Source organism: Chiloscyllium plagiosum, unplaced genomic scaffold, assembly GCF_037043375.1.
Source record: "Chiloscyllium plagiosum isolate Xiang-an unplaced genomic scaffold, Cpla_swu_hap1 HiC_scaffold_3, whole genome shotgun sequence".
In the NCBI taxonomy this organism is placed as follows: Eukaryota; Metazoa; Chordata; class Chondrichthyes; order Orectolobiformes; family Hemiscylliidae; genus Chiloscyllium; species Chiloscyllium plagiosum.
In genome coordinates this window covers 154,806,099-154,821,852 of record NW_028270141.1, presented here as the reverse complement: position 1 = coordinate 154,821,852, position 15,754 = coordinate 154,806,099, and the positions used below count along the sequence as shown (strand labels likewise).

The 15,754-nt window shown below is 41.5% G+C and overlaps 1 protein-coding gene across 1 annotated transcript in view; it reads left to right on the top strand.

The window, feature by feature from the left end:
• The window catches only part of LOC122540182 (dynein axonemal heavy chain 8-like), a 1,370,012-nt gene that overhangs the window by 718,125 nt on the left and 636,133 nt on the right, over positions 1 to 15,754 (top strand). The window contains exon 39 of the mRNA XM_087976825.1: positions 8,905 to 9,007. Within this exon, the coding sequence (XP_087832951.1) occupies positions 8,905 to 9,007 (103 nt within the window). The remainder of the gene's footprint in view (positions 1 to 8,904; positions 9,008 to 15,754) is intronic.

The following is a 15,754-nucleotide window of genomic DNA, read 5'->3' as shown; positions in this document are numbered from 1 at the left end:
GGGTTTAGATGGAGAGGGATTTGTTAAGTGTGTACAAAACAAATTTCTGATTCAGGATGTGGATGTACCGACTAGAGAAAGTGCAAAACTTGACTTACTCTTGGGAAATAAGTCAGGGCAGGTGACTGAGGTGTCAGTGGGGGAGCACTTTAGGGCCAGTGACCATAATTCTATTAGACTTAAAATAATGATGGAAAAGGATAGACCAGTTCTAAAAGTTGAAGTTCCCTGTCTATCATTTGTATCCTGGAACATTAAGCTTCCAGTCTTACCCATCCCTGAGCCATGTTTCTATAATTGCTATGATATCCCAGTCCCATGTTCCTAACCATGCCCTGAGTTCATCTGTCTTCCCTGTTCGGCCCCTTGCATTGACGGTATAAGGCAAGAACTTTCAAAAGCTGATTGGAGGCAGATGTTCGCAGGTAAAGGTACGGCTGGAAAATGGGAAGCCTTCAGAAATGAGATAACAAGAATCCAGAGAACGTATACTCATGTCGGGGTGAAAGGAAAGGCTGGTAGGTATAGGGAATGCTGGATGACTAAAGAAATTGAGGGTTTGGTTCAGAAAAGGAAGGAAGCATATGTAAGGTATAGACAGGATAGATCGTGTGAATCCTTAGAAGAGTATAAAGAAAATAGGAGTATACTTAAGAGGGAAATCAGGAGGGCAAAAAGAGGACATAGAACATAGAAAAATACAGCGCAGTACCGGCCCTTTGGCCCTCGATGTTGCGCCGATCGAAGCCCACCTAACCTACACGAGCCCACTATCCTCCATATGCCTATCCAATGCCCGTTTAAATGCCCATAAAGAGGGAGAGTCCACCACTGCTACTGGCAGGGCATTCCATGAACTCACGACTCGCTGAGTAAAGAATCTACCCCTAACATCTGTCCTATACCTACCACCCCTTAATTTAAAGCTATGCCCCCTCGTAATAGCTGACTCCATACGTGGAAAAAGGTTCTCATGGTCAACCCTATCTAAACCCCTCATCATCTTGTACACCTCTATCAAGTCACCCCTAAACCTTCTTTTCTCCAATGAAAACAGCCCCAAGTGCCTCAGCCTTTCCTCATACGATCTTCCTACCATACCAGGCAACATCCCGGTAAACCTCCTCTGCACCCGTTCCAGTGCCTCCACATCCTTCCTATAGTATGGCGACCAAAACTGCACACAATACTCCAGATGCGGCCGCACCAGAGTCTTATACAACTGCAACATGACCTCAGGGCTCCGGAACTCAATTCCTCTACCAATAAAAGCCAGTACGCCATATGCCTTCTTCACCACACTATTTACCTGGGTGGCAACTTTCAGAGATCTGTGTACATGGACACCAAGATCCCTCTGCTCATCCACACTACCAAGTATCCGACCATTAGCCCAGTACCCCGTCTTTTTGTTACTCTTACCAAAGTGAATCACCTCACACGTACCTACATTGAACTCCATTTGCCACCTTTCTGCCCAGCTCTGCAACTTATCTATATCCCGCTGTAACCTGACACATCCTTCCTCACTGTCAACAACTCCACCGACTTTCGTATCATCCGCAAACTTGCTCACTCAACCTTCTAACCCCTCCTCCAGATCATTTATAAAAATGACAAACAGCAATGGTCCCAAAACAGATCCTTGCAGAACACCGCTAGTAACTGCACTCCAAGATGAACCTTTACCATCAACTGCTACCCTCTGTCTTCTTCCAGCCAGCTAATTCCTAATCCAAACCTCCAACTCACCCTCAATGCCATACCTCCGTATTTTTTGCAGTAGCCTACCATGGGGAACCTTATCAAACGCCTTACCAAAATCCATATACACCACATCTACCGCTTTACCCTCGTCTACCTCCTTAGTCACCTTCTCAAAGAATTCAATAAGGTTTGTGAGGCACGACCTGCACTTCACAAAACCATGCTGACTATCCTTGATCACATTATTCCTATCCAGATGTTCATAAATCCTATCCCTTACAATTCTCTCTCAGACTTTGCCCACAACAGAAGTGAGACTCACTGGCCTATAGTTACTAGGGTTATCCCTACTCCCCTTCTTGAACAAGGGAACCACATTTGCTATCCTCCAGTCTACTGGCACTATTCCTGTAGACAACGAGTACATAAAAATCAAGGCCAATGGCTCTGCAATCTCCTCCCTTGTTTCCCAGAGAATCCTAGGATAAATGCCATCAGGCTCAGGGCACTTATCTATTTTCACCCTTTCCAGAATTTCCAACACCTCTTCCCTACATACCTCAAAGCCGTCCATTCTAATTAGTTGTGACTCAATATTCACATCGACAACAATGTCCTGTTCCTGAGTGAATACTGACGAAAAGTATTCATTCAATGTCTCCCCAATCTCTTCAGCCTCCACACGCAACTTCCCACTGCTATCCTTGACTGGACCTAATCCTACCCTGGTCATTCTTTTATTCCTGACATACCTATAGAAAGCCTTAGGGTTTTCTCTAATCCTACCAACTAAGGACTTTTCATGTCCCCTCCTTGCTGCTCTTAGCTCTCTCTACAGATCCTTCCTGGCTACCTTATAACTCTCAATCGCCCCAATTGAACCTTCGCGCCTCATCTTTACACAGGCCGCCCTCTTCCATTTAACAAGGGATTCCAATTCCTTATTAACCACGGCTCCCTCACACGGCCCTTTCCTCCCTGCCTGACAGGTACATACTTATCCAGGACACTCAATAGTTGCTCCCTGAACAAGCTCCACATATCAATTGTGCCCATGCCTTGAAGCCTACATTTCCAAGCCACGCATCCTAGGTCGTGCCTCACTGCCTCATAATTTCCCTGCCCCCAGCTATAACTCTTGCCCTGTAGTGCACACTTATCCCTCTCCATCACTAGAGTAAAAGTCACCGAATTGTGGTCACTGTCCCTAAAGTGCTCACCTACCTCCAATTCTAATACCTGGCCTGGTTCGTTACCCAGAACCAAATCCAGTATGGCCTCACCTCTTGTTGGCCTGTCTACATATTGTGTCAGGAAACCCTCCTGCACACATTGGACAAACATCGACCCATCTAACGAACTCGAGCTATAGCTTTCCCAGTCAATATCTGGAAAGTTAAAGTCCCCATAACAACCACCCTATTACTTTCACTCTTCTCCTGAATCATCCTCGCAATCCTTTCTTCTACATCTCTAGGACTATTAGGAGGCCTGTAGAAAACTCCTAACAGGGTGACCTCACCTTTCCTATTCCTAACCTCAGCCCAAACTACCTCAGATGGCGAGTCTTCATCCATCGTCCTTTCCACCGCTGTAATACATGAAATAGCTTTGGCAAATAGAATTAAGGCGAATCCAAAGAGCTTTTATAAATACATTAAGGACAAAAGGGTAACTCGGGAGAGAATAGGGCCCCTCAAAGATCAGCAAGGCGGCCTTTGTGTTGGGGCCACAGAAAATGGGGGAGATACTAAATGAGTGTTTTGCATCAGTATTTACTGTGGAAAAGGATATGGAAGATATAGACTGTCGGGAAATAGATGGTGACATCTTGTAAAATGTTCAGATTACAGAGGAGGAAGTGCTGGATGTCTTGAAACGCATAAAAGTGGATAAATTCCTAGGACCTGATCAGGTGTACCCTAGAGCTCTATGGGAAGCCAGAGAAGTGATTGCTGGACCTCTTGCTGAGATATTTGTATCATTGATAGTCACAGGTGAGGTGCCGGAAGACTGGAGGTTGGCTAACGTGGTGCCACTGTTTAAGAAGTGCGGTAAAGACAAGCTAAGGAACTATAGACCAGTGAACCTGACGTTGGTGGTGGGCAAGTTGTTGGAGGGAATCCTGAGGGACGTGATGCACATGTATTTGGAAGGGCAAGGACTGATTCGGGACAGTCAAAATGGTTTTGTGCATGGGAAATTATGTCTCACAAACTTGATTGAGATTTTTGAGGAAGTAACAAAGAGGATTGATGAGGGCAGAGCAGTAGACGTGATCTATATGGACTTCAGTAAGGTGTTCGACAAGGTTCCCATGAGAGACTGATTAGCAAGGTTAGATCACACTGAATACAGGGAGAACTCGCCATTTGGATACAGAACTGGCTGAAAGGTAGAAGGCAGAGGGTGGTGGTGGAGGGTTGTTTTTCAGACTGGAGGCCTGTGATCAGTGAGTGCCACAAGGATCGGTGCTGGGTCCTCTAACTTTTTGTCATTTACATAAATGATTTGGATGCGAGCATAAGAGGTATAGTTAGTAAGTTTGCAGATAAGACCAAAATTGGAGGTGTAGTGGGCAACCTCAGATTACAACAGGTTCTTGACCAGATGGGACAATGGGCTGAGCAGTGGCAGATGGAGTTTAATTCAGATAAATGTGAGGTGCTGCATTTTGGGAATGCAAATCTTAGCAGGAATTATACACTTAATGGTAAGGTTCTAGGGAGTGTTGCTGAACAAAGAGACCTTGGAGTGCAGGCTCATAGCTCCTTGAAAGTGGAGTCGCAGGTCGATGGGATAGTGAAGAAGGCGCTTCGTATGCTTTCCTTTATTGGTCAGAGTATTGAGTACAGGAGTTGAGAGGTCATGTTGCGGCTGTACAGAACATTGGTTAGGCCACTGTTGGAATATTGTGTGCAATTCTGGTCTCTTTCCTATCGGAAAGATTTTGTGAAACTTGAAAGAGTTCAGAAAAGATTTACAAGGATGTTGCCAGGGTTGAAGGATTTGAGCTATAGGCAGAGGCTGAACAGGCTGGGGCTGTTTTACCTGAAGCCTTGAAGGCTGAGGGGTGACCTTATACAGGTTTACAAAATTATGAAGGACATGGATAGGATAAATAGGCAAAGTCTTTTCCCTGGGGTCGGGGAGTCCAGAACTGGTGGGCATATGTTTAGGGTGAGAGGGGAAAGCTATAAAAGAGACCTAAAGGGCAACTTTTTCACACAGAGAGTGGTACGTGACGGAGGATGTGGTGGAGGCTGGTACAATTGCAACATTTAAGAGGCAGTTGGATGGGTATATGAACAGGAAGCATTTGGAGGGATATGGACCAGGTTCTGGCAGGTGGGACTGGATTGGGTTGGGATATCTGGTCGGCATGGACGGGTCAGACTAAAGGATCTGTTTCCATGCTGTACATCTATATGTCTCTATGACTCTATGACAGAACGTATGGTCAAAATTAGAGTTCTTCATACAAGTGCATAGAGTATAAAGAACAAAGCAAATAAGCCACAGATTCAAATTGGAAGTTATGGTGTGGTGGCAATTACAAAGACATCTTTGCAAGATGATCAGGACTATGAGCTAAACATAGCAGATTGTAAGATTTACAGGAGGAATTGAGAAAACAGTAGAGGGGTGGAAGAACATTACTGTGAAGAAACAGAATCTCTTAAATGGTGATGTAATGATGGGAAAGCACCCAATGAAGACTTTATGGGTGAAACTGAGGAAAGGAACTAAAACTCCAATAAGTATCATCTATAGACCATCTGGTAGCAGCTCAGAAGTGCTAGGTTGTATAGATATTGAAGTCAGATAACTATGTAGCAAAGACAGAGTAGTATTAATGGGGATTCTAATGTTAAAATAGACTGGGAAACACAGATGAGCAGCTGACAGAAAGATTGTAAATTTTTAATGTGTTTGGGATTGGTTCCTAAAGGAATATATCTTTGATGTGACAAGGGAATAAACAATATTGGATCTAGTAATGAGCAATGAGCTTGATTTAGTTAGTGACCGAGTTGTTCATGAGCATTTGTCAAATAGTGATCATTACATGATCGTGTTTCAAACAGTGTTTGTCACAGAGACAAACAGAGATTGGATACTGGAATTCAGTAAGGCAAACTTTAACAGGATGAAGCAGAGATTGACCACAATACACTGGAAAGCTTTGTTTGTAGGTAAAACAACCTAAGAATTTTAGAGGGTATTAATAGGGTTAGGGTTAGGTATTCAAAGAAACATTTAATGCTATTTTGAAGTAGCTTGTACTCTTGAGAAGGAAAAATTCAACCTCACAAAAATAACAGTCATGGACATCCAAGGAGTTAATTGACAGCATAAAATTAAAAGAAAGGCTTATAAAATACAAAGAACAGTATAGATCTCACAGAAAGGACAAATATAAAGACAAACAAAGATCCACAAAGCTGCTTAAGAGTAATTGAAAGGAAAAGGAAACTTACAAGGGGCATAATAGAGGTTTATAGTTATATAAAGCGAAGATGACTGCTTAGTAGTTCTATTGGATGGTTGGAGGCTGAGATTGAGAATATTGACAATGACCATGGGGAAATGGAAGACATGCGAAACAATGATTTTGCTTCAATATTCACAACAAAAAAGGAGAATAGCTTGCTGGAAGACTCAAAGAAATTAACAGAGGATCAGGGACACGACCTAAATAGTATTATCTTCAACAAAACACTAAAGATGGGTAAATTTATGGAACTGAAGAGTGACAGATCCCCAGGACCTGATGGTTTCCATCCACAGGTGTTAAAGGAGGTAGAAGAGCACATTGCCGATGCCCTATTCATAATCGTTCAGAGTTTGCTGAATTCAGGAGTTGTACGTCTGGACTGGAATTTGCTCATGTCACTCCATTCATTAAGAGGAGTGACAGAAGGAAATCAGGGAGTTATAGACAAGTTAGCCTAACATCTGTGGTGTGGATATTGTTGGAGTCTATAATCAAAGATAGGATAACTGATCACCTTGTTCAATTTCAACTAATCAGGGAGAATCAAGGGTAAGTCATGCCTGACAAACATCATTGAGTTTTTTGAAGAGTTGACAAAGTTGGTGGACAGAGATAAGTCAATGGATATAATTTATATGGATTTCCAGAAGGCTTCTGATAAAGTCCCCCACAAGACAATTTTAGCTAAGGTGGAAGACCACAGAATTGAGGTCAAATTACTGACATGGATAGAATCTTGCTTGAATGGCAGGAAGCAAAAGGTTGGAATAATGGATAAGTAACTCAAATTGGCGGATGTGTCTGATGTTGTTTCACAGTGATCTGTGTTGGGGCTTCAATTATTCACAATATTCATTAATAACTCAGATCATGGCATAAAAAGTCAACTATCCAAATCTGCTGATGACACAAAATTGGACAGCATTGTGGACAGTGTTAATGATGGCCTAAAATTACGACAGGATATTGATAGATTAGATGAATGAGCAAAGGTGTGGTAGATGGATTTTAGTTTAAACAAGTGTGAGGTTTTCCATTTTGGCCCAATAAAGAATAGACAAGGTTCTTTTTTTTTTAGAAAGCACAATGTTAAATATGGTAGCTGTCCATGAAAAAAGTACAGAAAATAGTCAAGAAGGCTAATGAAATGCTAACCTTCATTTCCAAAGGACTGGAGTATAAGGATGCAGAGATTATGCTGCAGTTATTCAAAGCCCTAGTTATTCTAGAATACTATGAGCATATCTGGGCAGCACACCTTAGAAAGGATGTTTTGGCCCTGGAAGAGTTCAAAGCAGGTTGACCAGGATGATATCTAGATTTCAGGTGTTGGTTATGAGGCCTTTATTTTTTAGCATTTAAAGGGTTAAGGTTTGATCTAATTGAAGTGTTCAGGATATTAACAAGGAAAGACAGGATAGATGATCTATTTCCTCTGGTTGAAGATTCTACAACTAGGGGGCATAGTCTGAGAATTTGGGCCAGGCCATTCAGCGCAGATGTTAGAAAGCACTTCTACATTGTTACAAAGCACTTCTACATCCAAAGAATACTGGATATTTGGAACTCTCTTCCTCAAATGGCGATGCTAATTCAATTGCTAAATTTAAATCGGAGATAGACAAATTTTTATTAAGCGACGGTATCAAGGGATATGGTAGGCAAACGGAGTTAGACCGCAGATCAATCATGATCTTATTGAATGGCACAGCAGGCTGAAGCAGGGGCTGAATAGCTTACTCCTACATGTTGCAGGATCGGGAACTGGAAATGATCCAATCCAATCACTGGATTCTAGATCCCAGACTAAAAATCCAGCCCATTAGTCAGTCAACAGATTAAGAGGTTTTTGGAAACTAAGAAAATAAAGGGATATTGTGATATTGCACGAAGATGCAGCTGAGGCAACAGTTATGATGATGCTATTGTTATAGTTAGAGCAGTTTTGTTGGAACTGATGACCTCTTGCTGCTGATTGATACTTATTTAGGAATATACACCTGAGGTCAGAATTCCAATTTCCTATTCAAATCTGACAAAAAATTACTCATTTTTCTTTGGTGTGCCTTTGTGAGCAAATTTCTGGGCCAGGAACATTCCCAGCCAAAGGAGAGTAGATGGTTGTAGGAATCTACACAGCCAGTACCACAGAGGATCTATGCTGACACCAACATCCCTATCTCTCAACAGGAAGTGCTGTATTCTGTTGTTTAAAGGTCCTTAAACTATTCTAACAGTTATTGAGAGGACGTAGTGTGGAGTCTACATCATCTACATTTCCACATGGTTCTGACATGCAAGTTCTGTCTAAACTACCTTAACAACTAAATTTTAATTGGAATATTTGTGCTATAATCAAAACCAGCACACAAATGCAATGACTATGGCCTAGTTGATATCTGAAATTACAAGAGGAGATGACTCACCATAATCAGGTTCACAGGGCATAGAAACAATGACAGTTTTGGCACAGAAAGAGATCTCACAATAACATTAAATACTGTGGAGCATAAATATAATACTTAAATTCTGTCAGAGTTTACAACTTAGTTTATCTATCATTTCTGCTTCAGTATTAACATCTACACTGGAGATTTTCTGTTAATTACAATCATCAAAATCAAAATGTATAGGAAAATTAGAATTATAAATTGTTTTAAGGTATTGCTTACAGGTTTAAAAAATTACATTTTTTGCAGTTATTTGGAAAAGAAGAGATTGTTATTTCCTCGATTCTTCTTTGTTTCTGATCCAGCTTTGCTGGAAATCCTGGGACAAGCTAGTGATTCACACACCATCCAGGTTTGCTTGAGTATTTTTAATAATGTTTTTAAAAAAATGAAATAATGTAAATTGACACAGTTATTGCTTGTAATCTTTGCAGCTCTTTTTGTGATGGCCGAGGAAATATTCAGCCAGAGAAATTTAAGAGCTATCAAACATCAAATATACAGTGCTGTACCTAGTTACAAAATCAGAGAATGACACAACATGCAAGAAGGCCATGAGGGCTAATCTCCTTGTGCTCTTGGGCAGAATTGTCCAATTTTTACTTGTGCATTTATTTGACATGAACATTTCTGGCAAGGCCAAAAATTACTGTCCATCCCCATATGCCCATCAGGATGTGGTGGTATGGCCTATTGAATTAGGAACATAATTCATTAATCTAGTCTCCTACTGTATTCTGGGGAAGCGAATACCACAGACAAAAATGTAAAGACCCCATAGTCCCAGCAGATTAATTAAGTTCAGTTGATTGAATGGCTAGTTTGCAATGCAGAGTTACGCCAACAGCATGGGTTCAATTCTCGTGTAGGCTGAGATCAATAAAGGTCCCAGTTCCTCAACCCTTGCCTAAAGCATGGTGACCATCAGGCTAAACTCACCATTAGTCATCTCTTTCTCTTTATGATGAGAGAGTAGCTCCATGGAATTGAATTTATTGTCACGTGTACTGAGGCACAATGAAAAGCTTTGTCTTGTGAGCAATTTAGGCAGATCACATAATTAAATAGCATAGATAAGTAAAGAATAGGTAACCAGCGGCAAAACAAAAATACAGGTACAGGCAAATGTTAAGAGTTTCTGAGTCCATTCAGTATTCTAACAACAGCAGGGTAGAAACTGTTTCAAAACCGGCTAATGTATTTGTTCAGGCTTCTGTATCTTCTCCCCAATGGTAGAGGTTATAGAAAAACATTGCCAGGGTGGGATGGATCTTTGAGAATGATGGGGGCCTTTCCTTGACAACAGGACTGGTAGATGGATTCTATCGATGAGAGGTTGGCCTTTGTGACTGTCTGGGTTGAGTTCAGTACTCTCTGTAACCGTCTCTAATCTTGAATAGTAAGTTGGCATACATCCACACAGAATGCTCTCGATGACGCACCTATAAAAGTTTGCAAGGGTATTCGCCGTCATGCCAAATTTTCTCAGCTGCCTGCGGAAGAAGAGACGTTGTTGGGCCTTTGTAACCAGTGCGTCCACATGAAGAGTCCAAGAAAGCTTGTTGTTGATTACCACTCCCATGACCTTGACACTGTCCACTCGTTCCACCTCTGTGCTGTTAATCTGCAGGGGGACATGAGTAACATCCCGCCGAAAGTTAATAATGAGTTCCTTCATTTTGCGGGCATTGAGAGCTCAGTTGTTCTCAGTGCACCATTTTTCCAGGTCTTCCAACTCCTGTCTATAGTCTGTTTTGTCACTATCTGAGATTCGACCGACTACGGTGGTGTCATCAGCGAACTTGTAAATGGCATTAGTCTGGCATTTGGCAATGCAGGCATGGGTATACAGTGAGTACAGTTGGGGGCTGAGTATGCACCCCTGGTGGGGGGGGCTTCAATGTTAAGTGTTAGTGAGGATGAAATATTGTCCCCAATCTTCAGTGATTGTGGCCTATGGGTCAGGAAACTGAGCATCTAAGAGGTTACATTTTTCAGCAAATCCTAGAAAATGAGACAAGATTCTCATGAATGAAGAGCAAGAGGCCTATTAACATGGATTATTGCTCACTGTCACACTCATCTTACCTCATTCATATTCAGGATCTCACTCTCCCTTCTGCCAGATAGAAGCTTGATGCCAAGGATTCATGATATGCCTGATGACTGCAGCTAGCTGTTTGTTTCTCTACCTTGAACAGGTGCCAACATCTTAGGACTTGCTGCATGGGCAGTGGCAACATGCATCTGATTATTCACTGATGTCGGTATTGTACATATACCATCCTCACAATATAGCCATGGCTTATCTCTGATCTGTTTACAATACAAATCTGCATTTCAGTGCTGCTCTTCATAGAGCACAAGCACCTCCCATTACAAATGCTGCTGCAAGGTATGACTTAAATAGACAATACCGAGGTGCAGAGCGATCTGGATGTTCTAATCCACAAGTCATGGAAACTTAGCATGCAGTTACAGAAAGGTGATTAAGAAAGCTAATAGAATGTTATTCTTCAGATTCAATGTTCAAGTAAAAGAGCTTGAAAGGTGGCAAAATGGTGTCCTGCCTTCTTGTCAGTCTGGGTACATTGTTCTAACGACCTCAGTCAGGATCATGGATCATGAAGAGGCCAAACAAAAACACACAGGAGGAAAGATCCTTGGATTCTTTTTCTTAAATGTGCAACCTGTGTATATTAAAACATTGAAACCACTAACAAAAAATAATGCTATCCTTTATTTTGAGAGGAATTGAGCATAAAAGAAAGAACGCTATGTTTCAGCCTTAGATGACATTTGTGAGACCACATCTCAAATATGATTACAAATATCTCAAACTTTGGTTACTTATTTAAGGAAGGGTGTAAATGTATTGCAGGTGGTTCAGAGGAGGTTTAATACATTGATACCTGGAATTAGTGGGTTGCCTAATGAGGATTAAGTGGGCTGTTTGGCTTGTTTTGACTTCAGTTTAGAAGGGCAAGGTGCGATTTGATTCAAGTTTATAAGATTCTAAATGGTCTTGACAAGGTGAACATGGACAGGATGTTTCCTGTCATCACCAGCAGTCCTAACAGGGATCAGTAGCTCCAGAGAGAGGGGGAAGGTGGATCAGAATCTGAGAACATTGGACTGGAATGCTACAATAATGGATCAGAATCTGAGAAACATAGACTGGAAAGTTCCAATAATAGAAAGGAGTTTATAAATATTAGGGTGGCACGGTGGCACAGTGGTTAGCACTGCTGCCTCACAGCACCAGAGATCCAGGTTCAATTCCTGCCTTGGGCAACTGTCTGTGTGGAGTTTGCACATTCTCCCCGTGTCTGCGTGGGTTTCCTTCGGGTGCTCCGGTTTCCTCCCACAGTCCAAAGATGTGCAGGTTAGGTGAATTGGCCATGCTAAATTGCTCATAGTGTTAGTTAAGGGGTAAATGTAGGGGAATGGGTTTGGGTGGGTTGCTCTTCGGAAGGTCAGTGTGGACTTGTTGGGCCGAAGGGCCTGTTTCCACACTGTAAGTCATCTAATCTAATCTCTTGTGGATCAGTCCATAACTGTGGACTATGTTTCAAAATTAAAAGTTGACCTTTGAGGTCAGAGATGAGGGCTTTTTTTTTCTGTTAGTGGTTTTTGAAACTTTGGAATCTGTCTCAGCAGGCCTGAAGAGCCAAATAACCTATTTCTGCTGCTAACTCAGATGTTCATAATGACCTGAACAGTTGTGGCAAACTAGGTAACCTGGTACCAGCATGCCAGTCATTAAGACCTTCATATTTGAAGCTTACCACAATATAGAAATGAAATGCATGCTTCAGTCCATTTACTTCTTAAGGTCTGCATATTTGTTTCTCGTTTTAAAGTAGATAATCTCACTTTTCTTTTTCAAATAATACTCCATCTGCCGTAATCTTGCCCATTCACTAGGTCGGTCTAATTTCTCTTGAAGCCACTTTACATTTTCCGTGCAATGCACATTCCCACATCGCTTTGTACTTTCCTTATTGTCTGCTTCAGATGTGTTATTACAGACTGTGGAGCAGGTGGGATTGAACCCAGGCCTCCTATCCCAGACATAGGGAAACTACTCTGACACAACAGCTTAGCTTAGCTTTGTATCATCTACAAATTTGAAAATATTGCAGTTGATCCCCACCTGAAATCATTAAGATATATACTGTAGCTGGGCTCAATAACTCATTCTTGTTCCTTATAGGAAGGATGTGGAGGCACTGGAACGGGTGCAGAGGAGGTTTACCAGGATGTTGCCTGGTATGGTAGAAAGATCGTATGAGGAAAGGCTGAGGCACTTGGGGTTGTTTTCATTGGAGAAAAGAAGGTTTAGGGGTGACTTGATAGGGGTGTATAAGATGATTAGGGGTTTAGATAGGGTCGACAGTGAGAATCTTTTTCCACGTATGGAGTCAGCTATTACAAGGGGGCATAGCTTTAAATTAAGGGGGGGTAGGTATAGGACAGATGTTAGGGGTAGGTTCTTTACTCAGCGAGTCGTGAGTTCATGGAATGCCCTGCCAGTAGCAGTGGTGGACTCTCCCTCATTATGGGCATTTAAGTGGGCATTGGATAGGCATATGGAGGATAGTGGGCGAATGTAGGTTAGGTGGGCTTGGATCGGTGCAACATCGAGGGCCGAAGGGCCTGTACTGCGCTGTATTCTTCTATGTTCTATGTTCTATGTTCTCACCCACATCACAGCCCAAGTGAGAATCACCCATTTATTTCTATCAAAATCCTAGGATTACTGTTGACAAAAAAAGTGAATTGGATTAACTATATAAATACAGTGACTACAAGTGCTGGTCAGAGGCTCAGAATAATGTAATAAGTTCCAAAGCCCTCAAAGCCTCTGTTCACCATCTACTCGGCACAAATCAAGAGCTTGGATGAGTGCAGTTCCAACAACATTCAAGAAAATTAGCACCATTGAGGATAAAGCAAGCCTCTCGATAGGCATTGCATCCAAAACCATTCAGTCCACCAGCTCTTTTGCAGCAGTGTGTATCATTGATGTAAGTTTGTTCGCTGAGCTGGATGGTTTGTTTTCAGATGTTTCATCACTATACTAGGCAACATCATCAGTGAGCTTCTGACGAAGCACTGGTGGTGTAGCCCACTTTTTATTTATGTGTTTAGGTTTCCTTGGGTTGGTGATGCCATTTCCTGTGGTGATGTCATTTCACCACAGGAAATGTGCACGTCTAAGACGCGCTAGGACAAGCCAGAGACATGCGTGAAAATTTCTAGAAGCATGGCATTCCAACCAGAACTCTATCAACAATACATTGACTCGGATCCTATTTACCACCCCCTGAGAAAAAGAACAGGAAATGACATCACTACAGGAAATGGTGTCACCAACTCAAGGAAACCTAAACACATAAATTAAAAAGCAGGCCATACCAACAGTGCTTCACCGGAGGCTCACTGATGACGTTACCTAGTATGGTGACAAAATGTCTGAAAACAAACCTTCCAGCTCAGCAAGCAAACATACATCCAGAACTCGAACCTGAGCTTCAAATCTTCTCAAAACTCACTAGTGTGTATCATGTACAGGATGCATGTTAAAATTCACCAATGCTCTCTGGATAACACCTTCCAAACCTATGACCAGTAACTTTTAGAAGGACAAGGACAGGAGATATATGGGAATAGCACCACTTGCAGGTTCCTCTCCAAGCCCCACATCATAGGATTTAGCAACAAATCACCTTTCCTTCCACATCTGTGGGTAAAAATCCTGCAACTCCTTTCCTAAAGACATTGTGGGCCTGCCTATAACAAATGGACTATAGTGGTTCAAGAAGATTGCTCACCAACATCTTCTCAAAGGCAACTAGGGATGACCAATGAATGATGGCTCAGACAATGATGCCACATAGAAAACTGCTTTGTTTTTTGCCATTAAGTCATCTTTATTCCATATCAATACATTACCTCATAGGTGATGTGCTTTAATCTAGCTAGCCATACACGACTGAGGAACCTTATAAAAAGCATTCTGAAAATCCGTATATACTAAGTCCAATGTCTCCCCTTTCAACAACTATGTTAGGAAAGTCCTCAAAACACTCCAACCAGTTAATCATACAATGATTGCCTACTTTTAAATCCATGCTGACTAGACCCACTCAGAGTGCAAGAGTATCCAAGAGTGCATTTCTCATTTCCTTTATGGTAAATTCTATCATTTTCCTTCTACTGATGTATGACTAACAGATCTGTTATTCCCCATTTTCCCTCTCACCTTCTTCTTAGATAGTGTGTTGACAGTGGCTAGCTTTCTATCTGCAGGAATCATTCTGAAATCTATGGAATTTTAGAAGATGATCTCCAATTGATCTGTTATCTCTATAGCCATTCTCTTCAATAGTTTTGGGTATAGTGCTATGAAGTTGAAGGTGTGGAGTGTACCTTTAAAAGAGAGAGAATGCTTTTCTGCAGTGAAAGCTTAGAAGAGCATCTCAGAATGTACTGGAAAATTGAAAATACGTAACATTTGGCTGTGAAATGGATACCTGAGTTGGTTGCTGTTTAGACAACAATTCACATTTAACCAATCAGTTTAAATTATGCCCCAGGATACTAAAACCCAATTGAGTTTGAATTTATTGTTTTGCCAACATTGAACCAATGAGATGATCTTATGTTGGAGATATAAAAATGCATACATTTTGAAAATCAGAGAGCAACTGCCATTGAGACAGACCCAAGAAATTAGGAAACACTCTTTATCAAAGGTACCTTTTCATATGAAACATATTTGCTGCAAAAAGAAATAAGATGACCCAGGCAGACCTACAGCCAGAAGAAGAAGGACACCGAAGATGACAGCTGCTGTACGGTTTTGAAATTAAGTTGATGTAGTTTTAATAACTGTTTTGTTGGAACTGTGGATTGTTATAAGGTTGGATGCAGATAATAAGCAGTTAAGTGAAAGGGGAGCTTAGAGTCGTGAATAATTGTTGTTTAATGTTCACTTTTATAGCTTAAAAAAATTGATATTATTCCATTTAATCCTGGATTTTGGGGACTTGTCTGTCACTCAAATTTAACAGATTATGAGGCGAGGTGAGCT